The following is a 20,415-nucleotide window of genomic DNA, read 5'->3' on the forward strand; positions in this document are numbered from 1 at the left end:
TCTGAGCAAGATAGGGGTTCCAAACTGATGATGCGAATTCCAAGTGTGGTCGTACGATAGCTGTATACAGTTTTAAATAGCTGGCTGGAGAGTGGCTAACAAAAGTCTTGCTGAGTGATGCCAAGACACCCTCGGCCTTCTTAGTTCAAGAGAAAGGGAAATGATGATTAATGCTAACAGAATCTGAACTTAGAATGTAGAGGAATGAAACTAAATATTCCAAGACATTCACTGCCACCCCGTTAAGGTTCTAATAGCAGTCTTACCTATAAATAATTATCTTTTTGTATACTTGGCTAACTCAGATTTGAATTCAGAATATAGAAGAGAAGTACTGAAAGGTTTTAGTCCAGCAATAAAATCTCTGCTACCCATCCACCATAAAAATAAATAAATTGAAAATAAAAACTGGTTCTAAGTAATGTTGTAATGGGGAAGCACTCCGTTACGACAACGAGGGTTCCAGTTGATCCAATCAACGGAACAGCCTGCTCGTGAAATTAATGTGCAAGTGGCTGAGCACTCCACAGACACGTGTAGCCTTAACGTAGTTCTCGGGGATATTCAGCGTGACACAGAGAGTGACAAGGCCGGCCCTTTGAAATACAGGTACAACAGAAACAGGAAGTAAGAGTGAGAGAAAGTTGTGGTGAAAAAGTACAGCAGGGTTCGCCACCATCCCCTGCCGGAGCCTCGTGGAGCTTTAGGTGTTTTCGCTCAATAAACACTCACAACGCCCGGTCTGGGAATCGAAACCGCAATCCTACGACCGCGAGTCCGCTGCCCTAACCACTGGGCCATTGCGCCTCCAATGTTGTAATGAATGATTTATCAGAATGGTAGGAGACAAAATCATTAAACTCAACTTTTGCTAGCTTTTCAGCTGAAAATAACTCATCACCTCTGCTGCCCTTTCCTCAGAAAAGGGATTACGAAATCCTCAATAACCTTGTTTACTTGGCTATCAAAGAAGGTAAGCATGTGAAAGACAGCATAAAAGTATTGCTTCAAATGATGCAGTGCATATATAAAGGGTTTTATAACCTTGCTCAGTCACATTCAAAATTTTCGCAAACAGTGTTTATGATAGATGTTCCATAAGACATCTGATTAATGAATAAAGTTTTAAAAAAACCCATCTCAGATAATCTCCACATTCAAAGATCTTCCAAGTAATGGTAGGGAATAATTAGCACAGCACCCATGACTTTCAGAAACATTTTTCATGTTCAAAATTGCTGAAGCATGGAATAAACTACTCACATCAGTTGTTAGCTGTGAGGACTCTACATCCTTCAAAATTTCCATGCTTCCTGAAATTCACCAATGCTACACCTTATAATAATAATAATAATAATAATAATAAAATAATAATAATGAAACTATTGTATACAGTGCTGAGGTGCACCACAACTTGTCAGAAAGTGCGTATAAAGTATATGCAGTAATGTACAAATGTCTGGAAAGCGAACAATGTATGAGTCAACTTTTTTTAATAACATTCACTGGTCACTTTCCTCTCTTTTTTGGTGCATTAATTGACTAACCCCCTCCCGCCAAATTTCTAGCCTTGTACCTATAAGAGACAAGATTATTATTATAAAATATATTCAAATGACATCAACAATCCAAAACAAAACCAAGATGATTTCTGATAGTGTGGTCAGAATTGCTGACCACAAGTTTTCAGTTGTTTGAATAATCGAACTGCTCATTAGAACTAGTGTAAGTGGCTGAGTATTCTACAGATATGTGTACCTTTGATGTAATCTCAAGGCAAAGTCAGCTTGACACTGAGTAACAAAGCTGGACATTTCAATTAAAGAATGGTCCTTGATAGGCTTGAGCATAAATTCAATCAATCCAATTTCACTTCTAAAACTTAGATCAACCCAATAATCTGAAGCTGTAATAAAAGACACTCACTCATGATGCCATGCAGTGAGCCCAAAACAAAGACCTTATGTCTGTAAAGTGAACTTCTTAACCATTCAGCGGCGAGCTGGCAGAAACGTTAGCACGCCGGGCGAAATGCGTGGCCGTATTTCGTCTGCCGTTACGTTCTGAGTTCAAATTCCGCCGAGGTCGACTTTGCCTTTCATCCTTTCGGGGTCGATAAATTAAGTACCAGTTACGCACTGGGGTCGAGGTAATTGACTTAATCCCTTTGTCTGTCCTTGTTTGTCTCCTCTGTGTTTAGCCCCTTGTGGGTAGTAAAGAAATATATATATATATATATATATATATATATATATATATATATATATACAGGCGACGAGCTGGCAGAAACGTTAGCACGCCGGACGAAATGCGTGGCCGTATTTCGTCTGCCGTTACGTTCTGAGTTCAAATTCCGCCGAGGTCGACTTTGCCTTTCATCTTTCGGGGTCGATAAATTAAGTACCAGTTACGCACTGGGGTCGAGGTAATTGACTTAATCCCTTGTCTGTCCTTGTTTGTCTCCTCTGTGTTAGCCCCTTGTGGGTAGTAAAGAAATATATATATATATATATATTATATATATATATTATATATATATATATATATATATATATATATATATATATACAGGCGACGAGCTGGCAGAAACGTTAGCCACGCCGGACGAAATGCGTGGCCGTATTTCGTCTGCCGTTACGTTCTGAGTTCAAATTCCGCCGAGGTCGACTTTGCCTTTCATCCTTTCGGGGTCGATAAATTAAGTACCAGTTACGCACTGGGGTCGAGGTAATTGACTTAATCCCTTTGTCTGTCCTTGTTTGTCTCCTCTGTGTTTAGCCCCTTGTGGGTAGTAAAGAAATATATATTATATATATTATATATATATATATATATATATATATATATATATATATATATATATATACAGGCGACGAGCTGGCAGAAACGTTAGCACGCCGGACGAAATGCGTGGCCGTATTTCGTCTGCCGTTACGTTCTGAGTTCAAATTCCGCCGAGGTCGACTTTGCCTTTCATCCTTTCGGGGTCGATAAATTAAGTACCAGTTACGCACTGGGGTCGAGGTAATTGACTTAATCCCTTTGTCTGTCCTTGTTTGTCTCCTCTGTGTTTAGCCCCTTGTGGGTAGTAAAGAAATATATATTTGTATCTACTATACTATCCATAGTATTAATATCTAACAAACTATATAACAAGTCAACAGAGGTAAAACTAATTTACCTAGTCCCCAGTGTTAGTGAAAAATAGTTTAATCTCACAGAAATTGTGAGACCATCAAACACCAAAATGCAATAAATTTCAGCCTTATATCATATATTCTTTTCCTTGTGGTTATGCTGGGACATCACTTTTAAGGGTTGTCTTAGTTAATTGTATCAACCAATATCTGGTATTTATTCATCAACCTCAAAGGACAACAAAAAGGGAAGTCATCTGGTCATAAAGGGAGTGGAGGTGGGGGGGTCAACCAAAACAGGAGTGAAATACTTAAGGGTATTTTTGTTCAATGGGTTTATTTTTTTTACCATTTTATCAGATTTCTGCAGAGATTTTTTTCTACAAGATTTCACCGATAAGGCTTTAGTTGAGATACAAATATTTTAGACAACACTTGCTCAAGGCACCATATACTAAGACTGAATGTAGCATCATGAGCTTCTTGAAGTGAACAAAACAACATGGCCATGTAGAATGATGCTATTTTCTATATTTTATCACTACTTTATAAAAATTAATAAGTTCAAATTATTATATTTATAAAATCAACTTACAGATTCAGTTGTTGAATTAGTTACTTGTGTTGTAGTAGTTACTGTTGTAGTAATACCATGTTTTGAATTGAATGCTTTGAGATCAAGGGCAAACCGACCCTCCTGGCAAAAATCCAGTGTGTGGCAGATACTTTTTGTATTCTGAAATTAATGAAAATATACAAGTAATTTTTCCCCTTGGCAAATTATTAATGGCATGAATATGGATATACACACACACACACTACCGTCAGAAATTAATTAGCACCCTTGATTTGCTCTTCACTCAAGGTATGTGCTGTCACCTAGTGGCCATATCTCGAACTATTGCTTTGTTGCGAGTTCACTGTTGCGCAAAACGATGACGTAACTTTGTTTGCAGAGCAGTTTGAGAGTCTACAGCCTTATGATGTTGACATAGCAGTGCAAGAACTTGGAGTGCGGATGCAGACAAATCTTCCTTTGTTTAATAGATATAGGTAGCGCCTCGCAAGGACCGAAATCACACCATACTAAGTTTTCTCATCGCGTAAGACGTTTTGAACAGCTCATAGGTCAATTGATTTAACCTATTTAATGTAGAAATTTGAGAAGTGCTAATTAATTTCTGACGCAAGTGTATATATATATAGTGCATTTTGAATGAAACACTGAAATATAGCTGGCAAAGTTAAATCATTTTAAAAAGTCAGCACAATGGAAATCAAAATTAAAACAGTGAAAACACTGTATTTTAGAGTATACAAGTTAAATCTTTTCAGAGCAAATTTACAGGACAAAAAAATTCGACATACATCAAGACGAGGACCAAAAATTCCATGTGAAAAGCAATAAGATTTGAAAAGATGATGATTTTTGAAAGGTTAAACTACGTATTTTCACTATATATTATGTCAACTTATATGCTGGAGAATATAGTAAGACACAGCAACAGTTTATACTTCACTTTATATTTCAATATTTTGAGGATGATAAAAATATAGGATGGCAAGGAGCTGATATTTCTCTCCTACTCACATTATATATATATATACATATATATATATATATATATATATATATATATATATATATCATCATTTAGCGTCCGCTTTCCATGCTAGCATGGGCTGGACGGTTCAACTGGGGTCTGTGAAGCCAGAAGGCTGCATCAGGCCCAGTCTGATCTGGCAGTGTTTCTACGGCTGGATGCCCTTCCTAACGCCAACCACTCCGTGAGTGTAGTGGGTGCTTTTTACGTGCCACCCGCACAGGAGCTGGCAAACGGCCACGGACGGATGGTGCTTTTTACGTGCCACATATATATATATATTACACACACACGTCTGTGGTAAGGAAGAACAAATATTGATTGTACTTGTGTATGTTAACTTTGATTTTAAATGATCGAGTCTTTCAATTCCTTGCCTCTATCTCTTCACTGCTTTTCTCCAGTTAAGAGAGTAAGAAGAAAACAATACTGATTGTATATAGTTCTTAAATGTTGTAAGTGAACATAGACCAACTAGGATTTTAATGTACAAAATTTTATATATATATATATACATAACACACTAGCTGAATGACCTGGCATTGCCCAGGTTAATGTTGTTCTTATTCAGATTAGTAAACAAATATAAGGATATATTCTCATAATTATTTCAAAATATCTATGTTTTTTAATAAAATCTGTCAATGTTGAAGCATCTCAGAGTAAGCAATATTCATTGTGTAATTTTTTGTTGGTGTCAAAATGAATAAATTTTTGCTGCTTCCAAGCCACAAGCAAGCAACATAGAGTTGGCCGTGAGAGAAGCATGTAGCAGAGAGATCAAGTGCAACGACCTTGAGGGGTTGACCCCGAGATTTGTTAATTGAACTACCAAAACTTAGCTTTACTGGAAACTGGAGTGCATTTAATTCAAATGGAACATCTGTAGGTACGAGATGAATTTTTGGAATAAAGACATTTTCTCCTTTGTGACTACCTGTTATGATTGTTACCTGTAGGACATGAGGTTTCATGGAAGTAAAGGTTAAGCGAGTTCCATTACACAGGTAAGATGGGTCAAGATTTCTAAGCAACACAATGGGAGCACCCAGTTTTAGTGCGGTGGCATCCCAGTGGGTGTAAGTGTGTTCAGAAATTCAATGGGCTATTGAACAACCTGATCTTGATTGACTGTTGTCAATTGATCGAAAAGTCATTTCTGATACGTCTTAATTTTTAAATAAGTTCGTCATTGAGTTTATCATCCATTTCATTAGCTGGAGCTAGTATAGCTGTTTCACATAGCCAGTTTACATCAGTGTAATTGACAGACAAATTAGGAAATACTTTATCTATAAAATCCCCAAGAGAAAGTATCATTTGACTGCATGTAAGTTTTGAGTTGAATGTTAATATCCCATTACCAATCTTAAGTTCATATGATCACTTTTTGATCCTTTGGGGGATAACTGGCAATGTTTGAAAAGAAGTCTTCTGCAAGAACTGTTACTCCCATGAGCATGCTACTGTTTTTTTATATCTTGGAGGGTATGGTCAAGTACCTCTGGAGTTCCACCATGTGGCAGGACATTAATGAGGCTACTAATAGACTGGATTTGGACAATTTGCATGTTTCGTTTACTCTTTTTTCAAAAGACTTAGAACTTCTAGGTTTTGTGTAAACTTGTTGTTACATTGCCTAATGCATCTATGATGATAGTACAAATGAGAATTTATAGTCAGAATACAAGAGCTGTAAAATTCTGCTTTAATTCACCATAAATGTTCTCTTTTTCCTAGATTTTTGATAGTACATTCATATCTACTGGGCAGCTGACCTCTACAATAGTGCATGAATTTTGTTCTCTGACCCACAGAACAATATCAAGTCCATTATGTTGACACTGAATTGTTTATATTGAAGTGCTCCACAAGCACTACTTGTTTATAAAGGTGTGAATACATGCTGATTCTGACATGCCTTTGATATATATGTCAGGGCAATAGTCTTTGCAACTATTTCGTGTCTCAAGGACAGGGTGTATCTTGTAAACATTTTCTAATGTATCTATCACATAGATACATTACATGTACCTCTCCAGGAGAGGTTGCTCTTCCTGTCAATGCTGTGTTGGTAGCCTCTGGCTTACAGGACATGTACCTGTGCACTGCTTTTTTTTTTCTTCTAATTCCTTTGTTAACAAATAAAATGTGTAATGGTAAATACCAAAAACATTTTTCCAGCCTCCTGTTTTGATATGTAATTACACTGTAAACAATATTTCCATAATTTTTAACTAATACTCACATAAATATAACTACATATGGGAAAGGAATACTGGAATTAGCAGATGTATTTCAAGAGGAAACGGCTTGATTTTAACTACCTACATAATTTGTGTATGTGTGTGTGTGTGTGAGTGTGTAGGGTTGGATGCCATGGCAAAATCAGACAGGTCTAAGAACTGCATTGTGGTCCACTGTCAACCACTTTACAGTGTGTACTGGATGATTTTTTTTTCACCACCTCTAGTGAGGTCACCATGCACATGACAAGATTATGAAACCCAAGAGAAATAGCTTTACACTAGGAGATGAGGAGTTAAAGTATGAGGGAAGGGACCAGAGCAGAATAGCTTTCTAGCTATAAGGGAACTACATGGTTACATTTTAGAAGAGAGGGTGATCAGAATGGAGCTGGGAGAATATACAAAAATAGCAGTCGTGTTGAGGTCTCTCAGTGGGCTCTGAAGGTACATCATCATCATTTAGTGTCCGCTTTCCATGCTAGCATGGGTTGGACGGTTCAACTGGGGTCTGTGAAGCCAGAAGGCTGCATCAGGCCCAGTCTGATCTGGCAGTGTTTCTACGGCTGGATGCCCTTACTAATGCCAACCACTCTGTGAGTGTAGTGGGTGCTTTTTATGTGCCACCCGCACAGGTGCCAGACGGAGCTGGCAAACAGCCACGGACGGACGGTGCTTTTTACATGCCACCGGCACGGGGGCCAGGCGGGGCTGGCAACGGCCACGAACGGACGGTGCTTTTTACGTGCCACTGGCACGGGGGCCAGGCGGGGCTGGCAACGGCCACAAACGGACGGTGCTTTTTACGTGCCACCAGCCCTTTCTTTGTGCATTAGTTCTTTGAAATTGAGAACTGACGAGACCAATCCAACAACAATGATAAGAGTCCCTCATCTCACCTACAACACAAGCCATTAGAGGAAGATTTTAATCAATTCTTTGTTATACATACCATTCCAAACTCCAGAAGCTTAAATAACTCAGGGAGAAATTCAACAACATTCTTTTGGCACTGTAAAAGAGATTTAAAAAAATACATTTTAAAAATTTATAAGTTAAGAAAGCTATAAAGAAACATAAAAGCATGCATGCACACAAATCAAACCACATTACTCTTTCACAACAATGGTACTTTATTAAAACTATCCTGAATTCTGAAATCAACCATCTCAGAATGAAGACAGGAAGGTCAAGAGGTCTATTCCTGCTACATTTATTCTTTAAGTGGTGAACTATCAATGGGATGGTCACAATTTGAATGAAGAACACCCAGCAAAGCATGATCCATACTAATAATATACTAGCCATCTTACATCTCTGGTAGAATATTCGGGCTGGATATGACCAGTTTAAATGCTAAATGGTTTAACCCTTTAGTGTTCACATTATTCTGCTAAAACTAATGCTTTTTTATCCACATTGTTTTGAACTAATCATGCCTTATCTTGTAGTTATGAGATTTTGATGAGGTAGCTGTTAATTTTGAAGATGATATTGTAGGGTTGGTGTGAGAGACCAGATATGGCCAGTTTGAACATAAAACAAACAGAATACTTTTGGCCGGATATGGCCGGTTTAAATGCTAAAGGGTTAAAGAAGATTAAGATTAAACAAGCCATAGAATTGATGTCTACGAATTGTTATACTGCAAACAGATTAAAAGAAAATCTTTCTAGATGTCTTTCTTTTTTTTTTTCAAGCAATTGATATTCTTAGAAATATTAAAATGAACAGAACCCTTACACAGAATTCCACCGATAAAACTACAATACAACACACTCTTCATTGTATGAAAAGAAGAATAATGAATTCAATACATAGGTTTATTCATTTGTTTGAAGCAAAAGGAATTTGCTACAGTGACAAAATAAAGCATCACTTCCAAATGTGTATAATAATAATAATAATAATAATAATAATTGTGTACAGTGCTCAGGTGCACTACAACTCATCTAAAGTGTATATATAATCAGGTGTAGTTTCGGCGGATTTCGGAAAGCATGAGGGCCTTAAAGGATGCAGTGTCATGGCAGTCAACAACTGACGCAGGCAGTTTGTTCCATGCTTCAGCAACTCTGAGCGTGAAAAAATGTTTCCGAAAGTCATGGGAGCTGTGTTGTTTTCTTACTTTGTAGGCATGTCCACGTGTGTTAGACACATGGAGATCAAAAAGGTGTTCAGTGTTGTTGTTGTGAATGAATTTAAATCTTAACAGTTTATATTACACACACATTTTAGATATATCCATTTTAATGTCTATTATATCGGTTGGATGGAGAATATTGAGGTAGATTTTCTATAGTCAGGTTAGAATGTCTCTGATCATAAATTTGCTCTATTGGGGCTACCTTGGGACTAAATAACAAGAAAAAGGATTACACAGTACTGACATAAAGATTCTTCAACTTATCAACTAACAGAGGGATACTCTCACAATTTGGACATCTGATAAACATACAAAACGTTTGTAGTAAACTCACAGTTTTCTGGATTTCAGCACCTTTAAAGTATGAGCACATTGAATCCATATAATATCCAATCTTTTTCTGAAAGAGAAAAATTAAAGCAATTATTAAAAAATATTTACATTACCCAATCCAATGTATAACTTTATTTCAAAATCTTTTCTTTTGAATGTGTGTGTGTGTGTGTCTGTGTGTGTGAGTATATTTCCATTCTAAAATAGGTGTGATTATTGTTATTTGCTATATGAATATATGTATTCTATTAAAACAATTGTAGTTGATACCTACTATACTTCTAAAAGCTCAACCCTAAAACAGCAGCAGAGCATGTCAGTCAGAAAGACCAAGGCAAGCATCATCATTGTGAGCCTTGCTTAGTTGGACAACAATGGCTTGAACAAGGCTTGAACTTATGATTATGAGGTTATAAGTCCAGCTATATATTTAACTACGTATTTCAACTACATATTTAATGCTTCTGAGATTTTAAAAAAAAAAGACAATGAAGTAATTATTGTAGCAATAATAAAAAAAATGGCCGTGTGGTAAGTAGCTTGTCTACCAACCACATGATTCCGGGTTCAGTCCCACTGTGTGGCACCTTGGGCAAGTGTCTTCTACTAAAGCCTCGGGCCGACCAAAGCCTTGTGAGTGGATTTGGTAGACAGAAACTGAAAGAAGCCCAACGTATATATGTATATATATATATATATATGCATGTGTGTGTTTGTGTGTCTGTGTTTGTCCCCTAGCATTGCTTGACAACCGATGCTGGTGTGTTTATGTCCCCGTTACTTAGCGGTTCGGCAAAAGAGACCGATGGAATAAGTACTGGGCTTACAAAACAATAAGTCCCGGGGTCGAGTTGCTCGATTAAAGGCGGTGCTCCAGCATGGCCACAGTCAAATGACTGAAACAAGTAAAAGAGAGAGCAACCCAGTATTCAGTCTAACACCAATATTGAGTGGGTTCAGATCACAACTAACTTCTGATCAACGTACCTCTGAGCAAATATCATTCTCAAAAATGAGGCCTTTCTTTGACTGCCTGTCTTCACTCATACACTGCAAATGGTCAAGCCAGTGTAACTGACCACCTTTGAAAACCTACACAATATCTAAATAGACCAAAATAGTTTCATCTGTTTTTTAACATTAATTTTTGTTTTTTTAGTTGCATAGAGTAAAGCCATCTAATCATGGAATTTCATTAGAGGTTTGTTACTACATGGCAATGATAATGTGTTTGCAACCCAGGGGGCTGAAGCTTCACTTGAAATTTAGTAACATCAAGTAGATGACAAATACGGGCTTCGCTTTGTGCCAATAGAACATCCGTTCATCTGTGATTAATAACATTCCCAGAATTACAGGAACCAAATCTCAATGGCTAAACTGTCTTACCTAAGAAGCATGACAAAAAAAGTTCTTTGTAGATGTAAACTCCCTTCATGATTTGGTAAGCCATGTCATAGTAGAAATCAAAATATTACATCTCATCTATTATCTAAGCATTATTTCGATAAGAGAAAAAATATATATCAACTTCTTGAAAGCTGAGAGACAACATGAAGTCTGGTGGAATCGAAGTTTAAAATATCGAGCAATCTAAATATTATAAAGCATTTTACCATTTTTGTCATCTTACTGCACTATCTTAAAGACTCCGCCGGTTACGACGACGAGGGTCCCAGCTGATACGATCAACGGAACAGCTTGCTCGTGAAATTAACGTGCAAATGGCTGAGCATTCCACAGACACGTGTACCCTTAACGTAGTTCTCGGGGATAATCAGCGTGACACAGAGAGTGACAAGGCTGACCCTTTGAAATACAAGTACAACTCATTTTTGCCAGCTGAGTGGACTGGAGCAACGTGAAATAAAGTGTCTTGCTCAAGGACACAACGCGTCGCCGGGAATCGAACTCACAACCTTACGATCATGAGCCGAATGCCCTAACCACTAAGCCACGCGCCCTCACACTGCACTATACAATGAATATATTAATACCAATTAATAATGTTAAATAAAATGACAGACTTTTCTTTTAGCAGGAATGAGAATGAGGTTTTAAATTCATACCATTTCAATCTTATTCTCCTTTAGTTTCTCAGCTCCAATAATGAAAGATTCACAAACGGAACAAGTTTCAGCCTGTTGACAGAAAAGAAAAATGGAACTTACAACATTTACAACAATTATTCAAACAACAATGTCCCCACCTATTTTTGTGTGAAGACTTATTCACTTCCTGTGCGTATTCTATGTACTGTTCATACAGTCCTGGTTATTTTAAAAACTTTACATTGTTACCAGTACTCCTTGATAGATAAGCATCACGGCCTCGGCGACGCCGGCCGCATCACGGGCTCGGCTACGCCGGCCGCATCACGGGCTCGGCTACGCCGGCCGCATCACGGGCTCGGCTACGCCGGCCGCATCACGGGCTCAGCTACGCCAGTTGCATCACGGGCTCGGCGATGCCAGCCGCATCACGGGCTCAGCTACGCCAGTCGCATCACGGGCTCGGCGACGCCGGTCGCATCACAGACTCTGATATTGATCACATTATGCAGAAAAATTGATTAATACTTCATTTACTAGACTAATGTAATTTGTTACAAAAAAAAAAAAATAAGCAATAATTTATAAATAAATGAAAATTCACCTACTTTCTCAGGAAACTTCAGTTTCCCCCAAACTGTAGCACAATGTTCGATGGCTCCACATTCTTTAGCTTTAGCTACATGACTGCACCAGTAAGCTGGCCCCCATGTGCAATGGTTCTGGCCAACTAATGCAAAAGGTCGTCTAGTAGTACTGCCAAAAGCACACCCTACAAAAAGAGAAAAAAGAAAATAATCAATGAAATATCGTTATAACCAGTTGAGATTCTGTCTTACAAGTCACTTGATGACCCTGTCAGTGATGATGCCTCATAAAAAGCACCCAACAGACTACGGAACCTGATGCGGCCTCTGATCTTGTCAAGCTGTTCAACTCATGCCAGCATGGAAAATGAACAGTAAATGTTGATGATGAATATAGAAGATATAACGAAACTGAGATTGCACAGATGACAAAATCACTGAGTTATGTATTTAACTGTGACTCCACTAATTAGGGTATCAAGTTCAAGTTTCATACTACAGTCTCTAATATAAACAATTATAGTCTGAATTAATTTTTTTTTTTTTTTTTTTTGCAAATTCTTTTACACACTTCATTTCGATGTGCTTTTATTCAGCATGAGTAAATACAATTCCAACATGTGTGTGTGCTGAGCATTATCACTCTTGTATATCAACTATCACCTTTTTGTTCTCAATGTTGTCATTTCACTTAACCCTTTTGTTACTGTATTTATTTTGAGATGCTCTGTATTTCTTTCAATTACTTTAAGCATAATAAAGAATTTAGTAAAATAACTTAGTTATCATTCAGCTAGTGTTAGGAACATAAATTGAGACTAAGGTTTGGTGGAAGATTTTAATTCAAAACTTATGAAGACAAGACATTTGTACTCAGAGCCAGAGCCGGTTTTGGCCGGGTTGGTAACAAAAGGGTTAAGCAGTTTGTTTTTTTCAATTATGAAAGCCGAGTAAGACAGCTGCACTGACGATAATTACACTGTACAAGAATCCAAGGATACTAAACTAAGAGATTTATAAGAATACATCAAGTCTAAGAAATTAGGTAAAATAATGAATTGAAAATCATTCAATGATGAATACATATATAAAAGAGTCAATACAGTAAGACTCTGCACATAATGCTTATGGTAAGGAATTTGTATGTATATAATAATAATAATGACATTTTTGTATACAGTGCTCAGGTGCACCACAACTTGTCAGAAAGTGCATATAAAGTACATGCAGTAATGTAAAAATGTCTGGAAAGCAAACAATGTATGAGTCAGATACATGCTTGTGTGTGTATGGAGGGGAGAAAATCAGGTGTAGTGTTGGCGAATCTCAGAAAGCATGGAAGAAGATTATACATCCAACAGTTGTTCTAATACTAAATTGAAGTTTAAAAAAATTGGTATAAGTTAGAAATGGCCTTCAATAATACTTAAGTCTACCTAATCAGAGGGATATGACAACTAAGATAATAAAGTAAAAGCAAGACTTAAATTTTCTATTTGACAAAAATAAAAAAAAGTTGGTTTTTTTTTTTTTTTTTTCGCATACAAGTTTGTCAGAAGGTGAATTATTTACTCATTTATGCAACTAAAAATAACAATGAAACTGCTAATTTAATTCATATGCCAAAGGGGAGTAAAAAAAATTACCCCTTCTTCAACCCTACAAACATTCAAAATATGTTTGTGTGCTGAAATTTCAGTTTATGTGAGAAACTTTCAGCATAATCATATACGTACATACATACGTGTGTGTGTGTGTGTGTGTGTGTGTGTGTGTGTGTGTGTGTGTGTGTGTGTGTGTGCTTATATATACATACACACACACACATATATGATGTTTGTGTGTTTTATAAGTTTTGTGGTCAGAAGCACTAAACAATTTAATAATATATCAAGAATTTGAGAAAATAACTCCCCCACCCCACTGACAATAGTAATAACATAAGAGACAGATTGTCTATTGTATTTACTTTATATTGAAGGGGAAGGATAATTGACTGACAGTCACATGAGATTTTGTCATGTACTAAACAATGAAGAAGGACATAAGCATGGTGATTAATACTGAATAAAAAACTAAAAAATGGATATACATAGCAGCTGGTATGCATGTATACTCACACTATATTTCAGTAAAGAGGGTAACAAAAGTATAAGATACCAAAACAGGAGCACATTATTTTATTCTTTTACTTGTTTTAGTCAAATGACTGCAGCCATGCTGGAGCACTGCCTAAAAGAGTTTTTTTAGTTGAAGAAATTTGATCCCCAGCATTTATTCTTTGTAAGCTTAGTACTTATTCTATTGGTCTCTTTTGCTGAACCATTAAGTTACAGGGACATACATACACCAACACTGGTTGTGAAGCGATGGACAAATACAGACATGACAGGCTTCTTTCAGTTTCCGTCCACCAAATCCACTCACAAAGCTTTGGTTGATTGAAGGCTACAGCAGATACTTGCCTAAGGAGCCACAGAGTGGGACCGAATCCCTGAACCATGTGGTTGGAAGCAAGCTTCTTACCACACAGCCATCCACATTAACCCTTTTGTTACTGTATTTATTTTGAGATGATCTGTGTTTCTTTCATTTACGTTAAATATAACAAAGAATTTAGTAAAACAACTTAGTTATCATTAAGCTAGTATTAGGAACATAAATTGTGACTAAGGTTTGGTGGAAAATTTTAATTCAAAACTTATGAAAACAGGACATTTCAGCCAGGTTGGTAACGAAAGGGTTAAAACCTAGCAAAAACTTTTTCTTTTAATCATCAAGCATTACGTAAGACAAAATGTCATGTGGCTTTTTTTTTATGTGCAATAACAATCAAGAACTGGGTAAACAAGTGTTCTATAATGGCAGAGTACCAAGTAATAACAGTAAAAATAAAGTAAAGCAATAAAAAAACAATGTTTTGTGTTCATGAATTGCTTTTGATGCCCATTTAGTCACAAGCAGAAATAGATACTCTCTCAAGCTTCCCATTCTTGACCTAGCGGAATACTGAAGATGTAACAGTCAGAGGGAGTGAAAGTTGTACCAGCACTCAGCTTGTACTAGCTGAGGAGACAGCAACAACACAAAATGAAATATCTTGCTCAGTTATGTCACCTATATTATCTATATTACAATGAAGAAAGCAATTTAATTAGGTATTTAACAGTTACTAAAAGAAAGCAATTATTAACCCTTTGGTGTTTAAGCTGGCCATATCCGGCCCAAATATCCTACATGTTTACATTCAAACTGGCTATATCTAACCCCTCACACCTAACCTACATTGACATTCTAAGAATAAACTATCACACCATTGAAACTTCAAAGTTGTAAGATAATGTATGATTAATTGAAAATAATTTGAGTGAAAAAAGTATTACATTTAACAGATTAATCTGAACACTAAAGGGTTAAAGGCTTGAGTGTCTGGAATTTTTTTAATAGATTCCTTATTCTAAGAAATTTCCTATAATTTTGATTTCTGAAGTTTATTGAATATTTGAAATACAAGTTTTTTGCAAATTTAAATATTCATTGCATTCACTATGAAGTAGACTAATTTCTAATAAACAATATTAATTTGTTGCAGGCGAAATTTTCAGTTTTTATTTGCAACAGTCTCTCTCCTCCCCTCTTTTTTCATTAAAGTTAATATATATTCATTTCAGGTTTAAATTCGCTACTTGCAAATGAGGCACAATTTCAAGATCAGTTTCCAGAGTTTGCTAAATGAATATTTTTGACAAAATAACACTGTAAGGTGCTAATAACTGTGTTAGCTGCTATTTCTAGCATGCTAAATGTAGTTTCGTTGCCTTGAATTTTGTTTAAATTAGAGATATTACAACTATAATTACTGAAAGAAATACTAAGCAAGCAAATTTTTTTATAAATTGAAATTTTAAGAAAATTTACTTTCTGAGCTTCCTTTTATTATTGAATATTTCAAGTTCACAAATTTAAACATTTTGTACAAGATAGCTTTTAATGAGCTTTTATCTATACAATTTTTTTCATTTCATGTTTATTTCATTATTTGCTATGTTCTCTCATTCTCTCTCACTTACACATATGCACACTCCAGGTTTGATTTCGTTATTACACAAATATCACATTAGAATTTTGCAATGTAAAACTATAAAAATTATTAGAATAGGGAATCAAATGTGAAAATATCAATTGACCAGCAGAAAACTGCCCAGAGGGCAGCCTTTCTGCTAGTTTATCTAATAATTTTAAATTCAATAGAAAAAAAAAAAAACCTGACCAAAAGATTTTTAAGATTCAATTATCAAAAACTGAATTTCTATAATGACTACAAGCAACTTCTATTTATCAAATGGTGATAATATAAACTTCAGATGAACTAACAAAAAGAAACCAAATTAAAAAAACAAAGCAAGAAACATTCAATTTTAAAAGGAAATTGGAAGAAGATTAAAGCTAATCAGTTTACAAAGGAATCAAATCTCACCTTCCTTATCACATAAAGGGCAGATTTAACAGAAAAAAATTAATCTTATTAACTGAATGAAAAGAAAAAGAAATATAAAAATGTCAGATGGCCAAAACATTCATCTTGTGACTGAAAATTGTCATTTGTGAAACCATCTGCCTTAAACAGGTGCAAAATTCAGTTGCATTGTATGCAAATGCACATTACTGAAGCAATTACAATTCCTTGACAGACAAATGCTATTAATATTGTACAAAAAAGGACCAGAATTTGTTTAAAAACAAAGTGTTATTGCTTTACTTCTGGATAAAGAGTGATACGTAAGCAGGTGCTTCATCTTGGTACAGCATTCAGTTTTTTCTGTCCATGCCGCAGGACAACCAAGTAAAGCTCTTTACTGATAGCTTGACTATGTGGAACAATATCATAATGAATGTTCTTTCAGTAAGAAAGAAAGCAAAAAAATTGACAATACCTTCACACTTAAGTAGCTCTTATATTTTTAGATGCAGTGACGACAATCCAGCCCATTACGATGACCACTTTTTTTTTGTATTGATATCGTAGCTTTACACCCATATTTTGTCATGTGTTATATTTTTCAAATAGTTATCACAATAGTCTAACTATCAAACAGCCCCTGACTGATTGTGCCTCAATTCTATATTTGCAACAAGATGATGATGCTTCAATTTTTCTTTTAAAATCCTGAGGTACAAACATTTTACTAATGCTCTTCTATTCTGAGCATTTCCTGAACAGTAAGGTAAGGATTTTCACAGATCACTGCACATATTTTTACAATGTGATCATTTTCGGAAGATGTTTTCTCCAATTTCAAATGCTGGAAATACTCATGACACTGAGCACAGTTAAAAACAAAACTTGTCATAATTTGAAATAAAATTTCAAAAACTCATTTTCATCTTATAAACCAGAAAACAAGGTCCAGAAGATGAAAAAGCCAAAAAAAAACAAGGTCAGTTGAATGATCTTCAGATCAGGGGTGCATGTGGTGTTATGAGCCAGACTGTGTTGTGAGGAAGGACCAGAAATGAGGGAGTACACACGCCCTGTCAGAAGTGGGGCCTGTGGGTCCCACCAGAAGGTCAGTGAGGTGCGAGCGGTCAGTTGGCAGTGTATGAGAGCAGACCTAGACAGAATGGCAACAGATAGAGCATGTGGATGTTGTTAGCAACTCCTCCCACATAGACGGTACAGCATCAGACAGCACAATCTGACAACACAACTTTGATGCAAGTCTGATGAAGTGCTCCCCTGTCTAAAACTGCAAACATTACGTAAATTCTCATTTGGAATTTTTGCATAAAGTGGCATTGCAAAAATAGTTGGGGCAGAAACAATTGTAATGAATCATTAAAGATGTGTTACAGGATTTTCTTTGTCATCTTTTCATTGTGTGGTGTTATGAGCCAGGCTGTGTTGTATGGAAGAATCAGAAGTACGCATGTCCGGTCGGAAGAGGGGTCTGTGGGTCCCACCGGAAAGGCCACGGTGGGCATGTGGGATCAACAAGGTGCGAGCGGTCAGTTGGCAGTGGACAGCATACGAGAACAGACCTGTTAGACGGTACGGTGGCAGACAGAGCACATGGATGTTGTGAGTGACCCTTCCAGATTGACAGGTAAGGCTACTGTAATTCTCTCCCTGCCTCCATCTTTTCATCCTTCACATCACAAGCTATTTCAGCTAGAGAAAAAAAATGATGGGTATGGTCTGCATTTTGAACGAGATGGTTAGACCATTTTGCATCGAGGGAGAAGTCACCGCTTGGTTGAAGAAAAATTAAGTTGGTGGCAAGACTCCATGGTATAGATGGAGCAAAGAGTGACTGCAGTGTGTCAACTGAGTGACTCGGAGCTGAGGAGACTGCATACCAAACATCACATAGTGGTGGACAGGAGACTGTTCCTAGCCAGGTAAGTTGACTGACATGACCAGGCTGAGTGTGCAGAGAGTAGTTGGGAGCTGCGACAGGTGCTCGTCCATTGACCCCACTCTGGGTGTGCATGAGGCAGGAAGCATTCCAGTGGAACACAACTGGAAATGACTGGCAGTGGATGTGACTCACTGCCGGCTGGGGACATACCTCTTGATGGTCGACTGCGGACTGGGGTAGTTACTCATATGGAGGGAGATGAAGATGGGGACCGCAGAGGAAATCACAAGAATACTGAGATATTCCTAGAACGAGATCCTGTGGATGAGTTACTTGTGGGCAATGGCACTGCGTTTTGCTCAGAGCTGCTGAGGGAAATGCTTGACAAGTGGTATGTTAGCTGTTTCTTCAGGACAGCATACCGGCCAAGTGGCAATGAGGTTGTTGAGAGGTGTCATCACACCATCAAGACCATAGCAGAGAGAGGCCACATCCGTTTTTTTGGTATGTTACCCAGGTCGGGACAGGTGTAGGAGTCAGTGCCACACAGGGTAATATTCAAGTACAAGTGGAGATATCCATGTACAGCATCGCTGCAACTTGCATAAGAGAAAGAGCATGCCTTTGTGCAGGTCAGGGAAGAAGCCTAGGTTAAATCCCCAAATGCATGGTGCACATCACAATGGGGAAAGGGGACAATAACATCCATAAATTTGAGGAACAATGTGTCCATAGTTGCATGCCATGTCATGTTTTGGACGTGCACAGGATCATCAATGCGTCAGAGGATGGAGCCAACAGTAATGGACAAGATGACAAAGCCAGCAGCAACATGCCAGGGACTGAGGCCAGTCCTGAAGTCCCACAGAGGTTGCAGAGGGAGCGGTATCCTCCTCACTGGTTGGTTGATTACAAGGCAAGTTAAAGCGTGTGATCAGGGTTGAGGAGAGGGTGTGGGCAGGTTGGTTGAATGATCTTCAGATCAGGGGTGCATGTGGTGTTATGAGCCAGACTGTGTTGTAAGGAAGGACCAGAAATGAGGGAGTACGCATATCCTGTCAGAAGTGGGGCCTGTGGGTCCCACCAGGTCAGTGAGGCGTGAGCGGTCAGTTGGCAGTGTATGAGAGCAGACCTAGATGGTACGGCAACAGATAGAGCATGTGGATGTTGTGAGCAATACCTTCCAGATAGACGGTACAGCAGCAGACAGAGCACATGGACGTTGTGAGTGACCCTTCCACATAGACAGATAAGACTACCGTAATTCTCTAGCTGCTTCAGTCTTTTCCTCCTTCACAATACACATTGGATTATTTACTCTTCGCCAAACCCATTATACAGTGTAATCACTGTGAAACTTGGATTTTCTACATCTTTGGCCTGGAACCCGACAATGTTGACAGCCCAGTATGCGGGTTGGGTGCTTCTTTGGAAATACCCTAACTTCACACCTGACGTGTGTGTGTGTGCTGGGCTTGAGAAGAGCTGTCAAGTGAAATTGTAGTTGTGGTTGATGCCAGTGTCATTTAACTGGCACGTAAAAAGCACCCATTACACTCTTGGAGTGGTTGGCGTTAGGAAGGGCATCCAGCCGTAGAAACCATGTCAAATCAGATTAGAACCCGGTGTAGTCCTACAGCTTACCAGTTTCAGTCTAACTGTCTAACCCACGCCAACATGGAAAGCAGATACTAAATGATGATATATATATATATATATATATATATAACCTCAAAGGTAATTCTAGGTTTAATTAACAGATTTTATTGCCATATCGTATTTCACAACAGCCTCTGCTCTTTTCTACAATAAACAGACATGTCTCCCACCTAAATTATACCCAGAGTAAGACTATTAAACACCAAACTCCTTCAGTTTGATTTAAAAAACCTGTAGTGGTAACATCATGAATAAAGTTGCATGGATACATATACCCTGGATGAAATAATAAT

At 37.5% G+C, this 20,415-nt stretch overlaps 1 protein-coding gene across 2 annotated transcripts in view; it reads right to left on the reverse strand.

The window, feature by feature from the left end:
* The window catches only part of LOC115209891 (prosaposin), an 87,621-nt gene that overhangs the window by 48,639 nt on the left and 18,567 nt on the right, over positions 1 to 20,415 (reverse strand). For both annotated transcript variants that reach the window (XM_036498845.1, XM_036498868.1), the window contains exons 2-6: positions 12,126 to 12,289; positions 11,536 to 11,607; positions 9,468 to 9,533; positions 7,940 to 7,999; positions 3,733 to 3,873 (exon numbers count right to left, since the gene is read on the reverse strand). In XM_036498845.1, the coding sequence (XP_036354738.1) occupies positions 3,733 to 3,873; positions 7,940 to 7,999; positions 9,468 to 9,533; positions 11,536 to 11,607; positions 12,126 to 12,289 (503 nt within the window). The remainder of the gene's footprint in view (positions 1 to 3,732; positions 3,874 to 7,939; positions 8,000 to 9,467; positions 9,534 to 11,535; positions 11,608 to 12,125; positions 12,290 to 20,415) is intronic.

Source organism: Octopus sinensis, linkage group LG1 (assembly GCF_006345805.1).
Source record: "Octopus sinensis linkage group LG1, ASM634580v1, whole genome shotgun sequence".
NCBI lineage: Eukaryota > Metazoa > Mollusca > Cephalopoda > Octopoda > Octopodidae > Octopus > Octopus sinensis.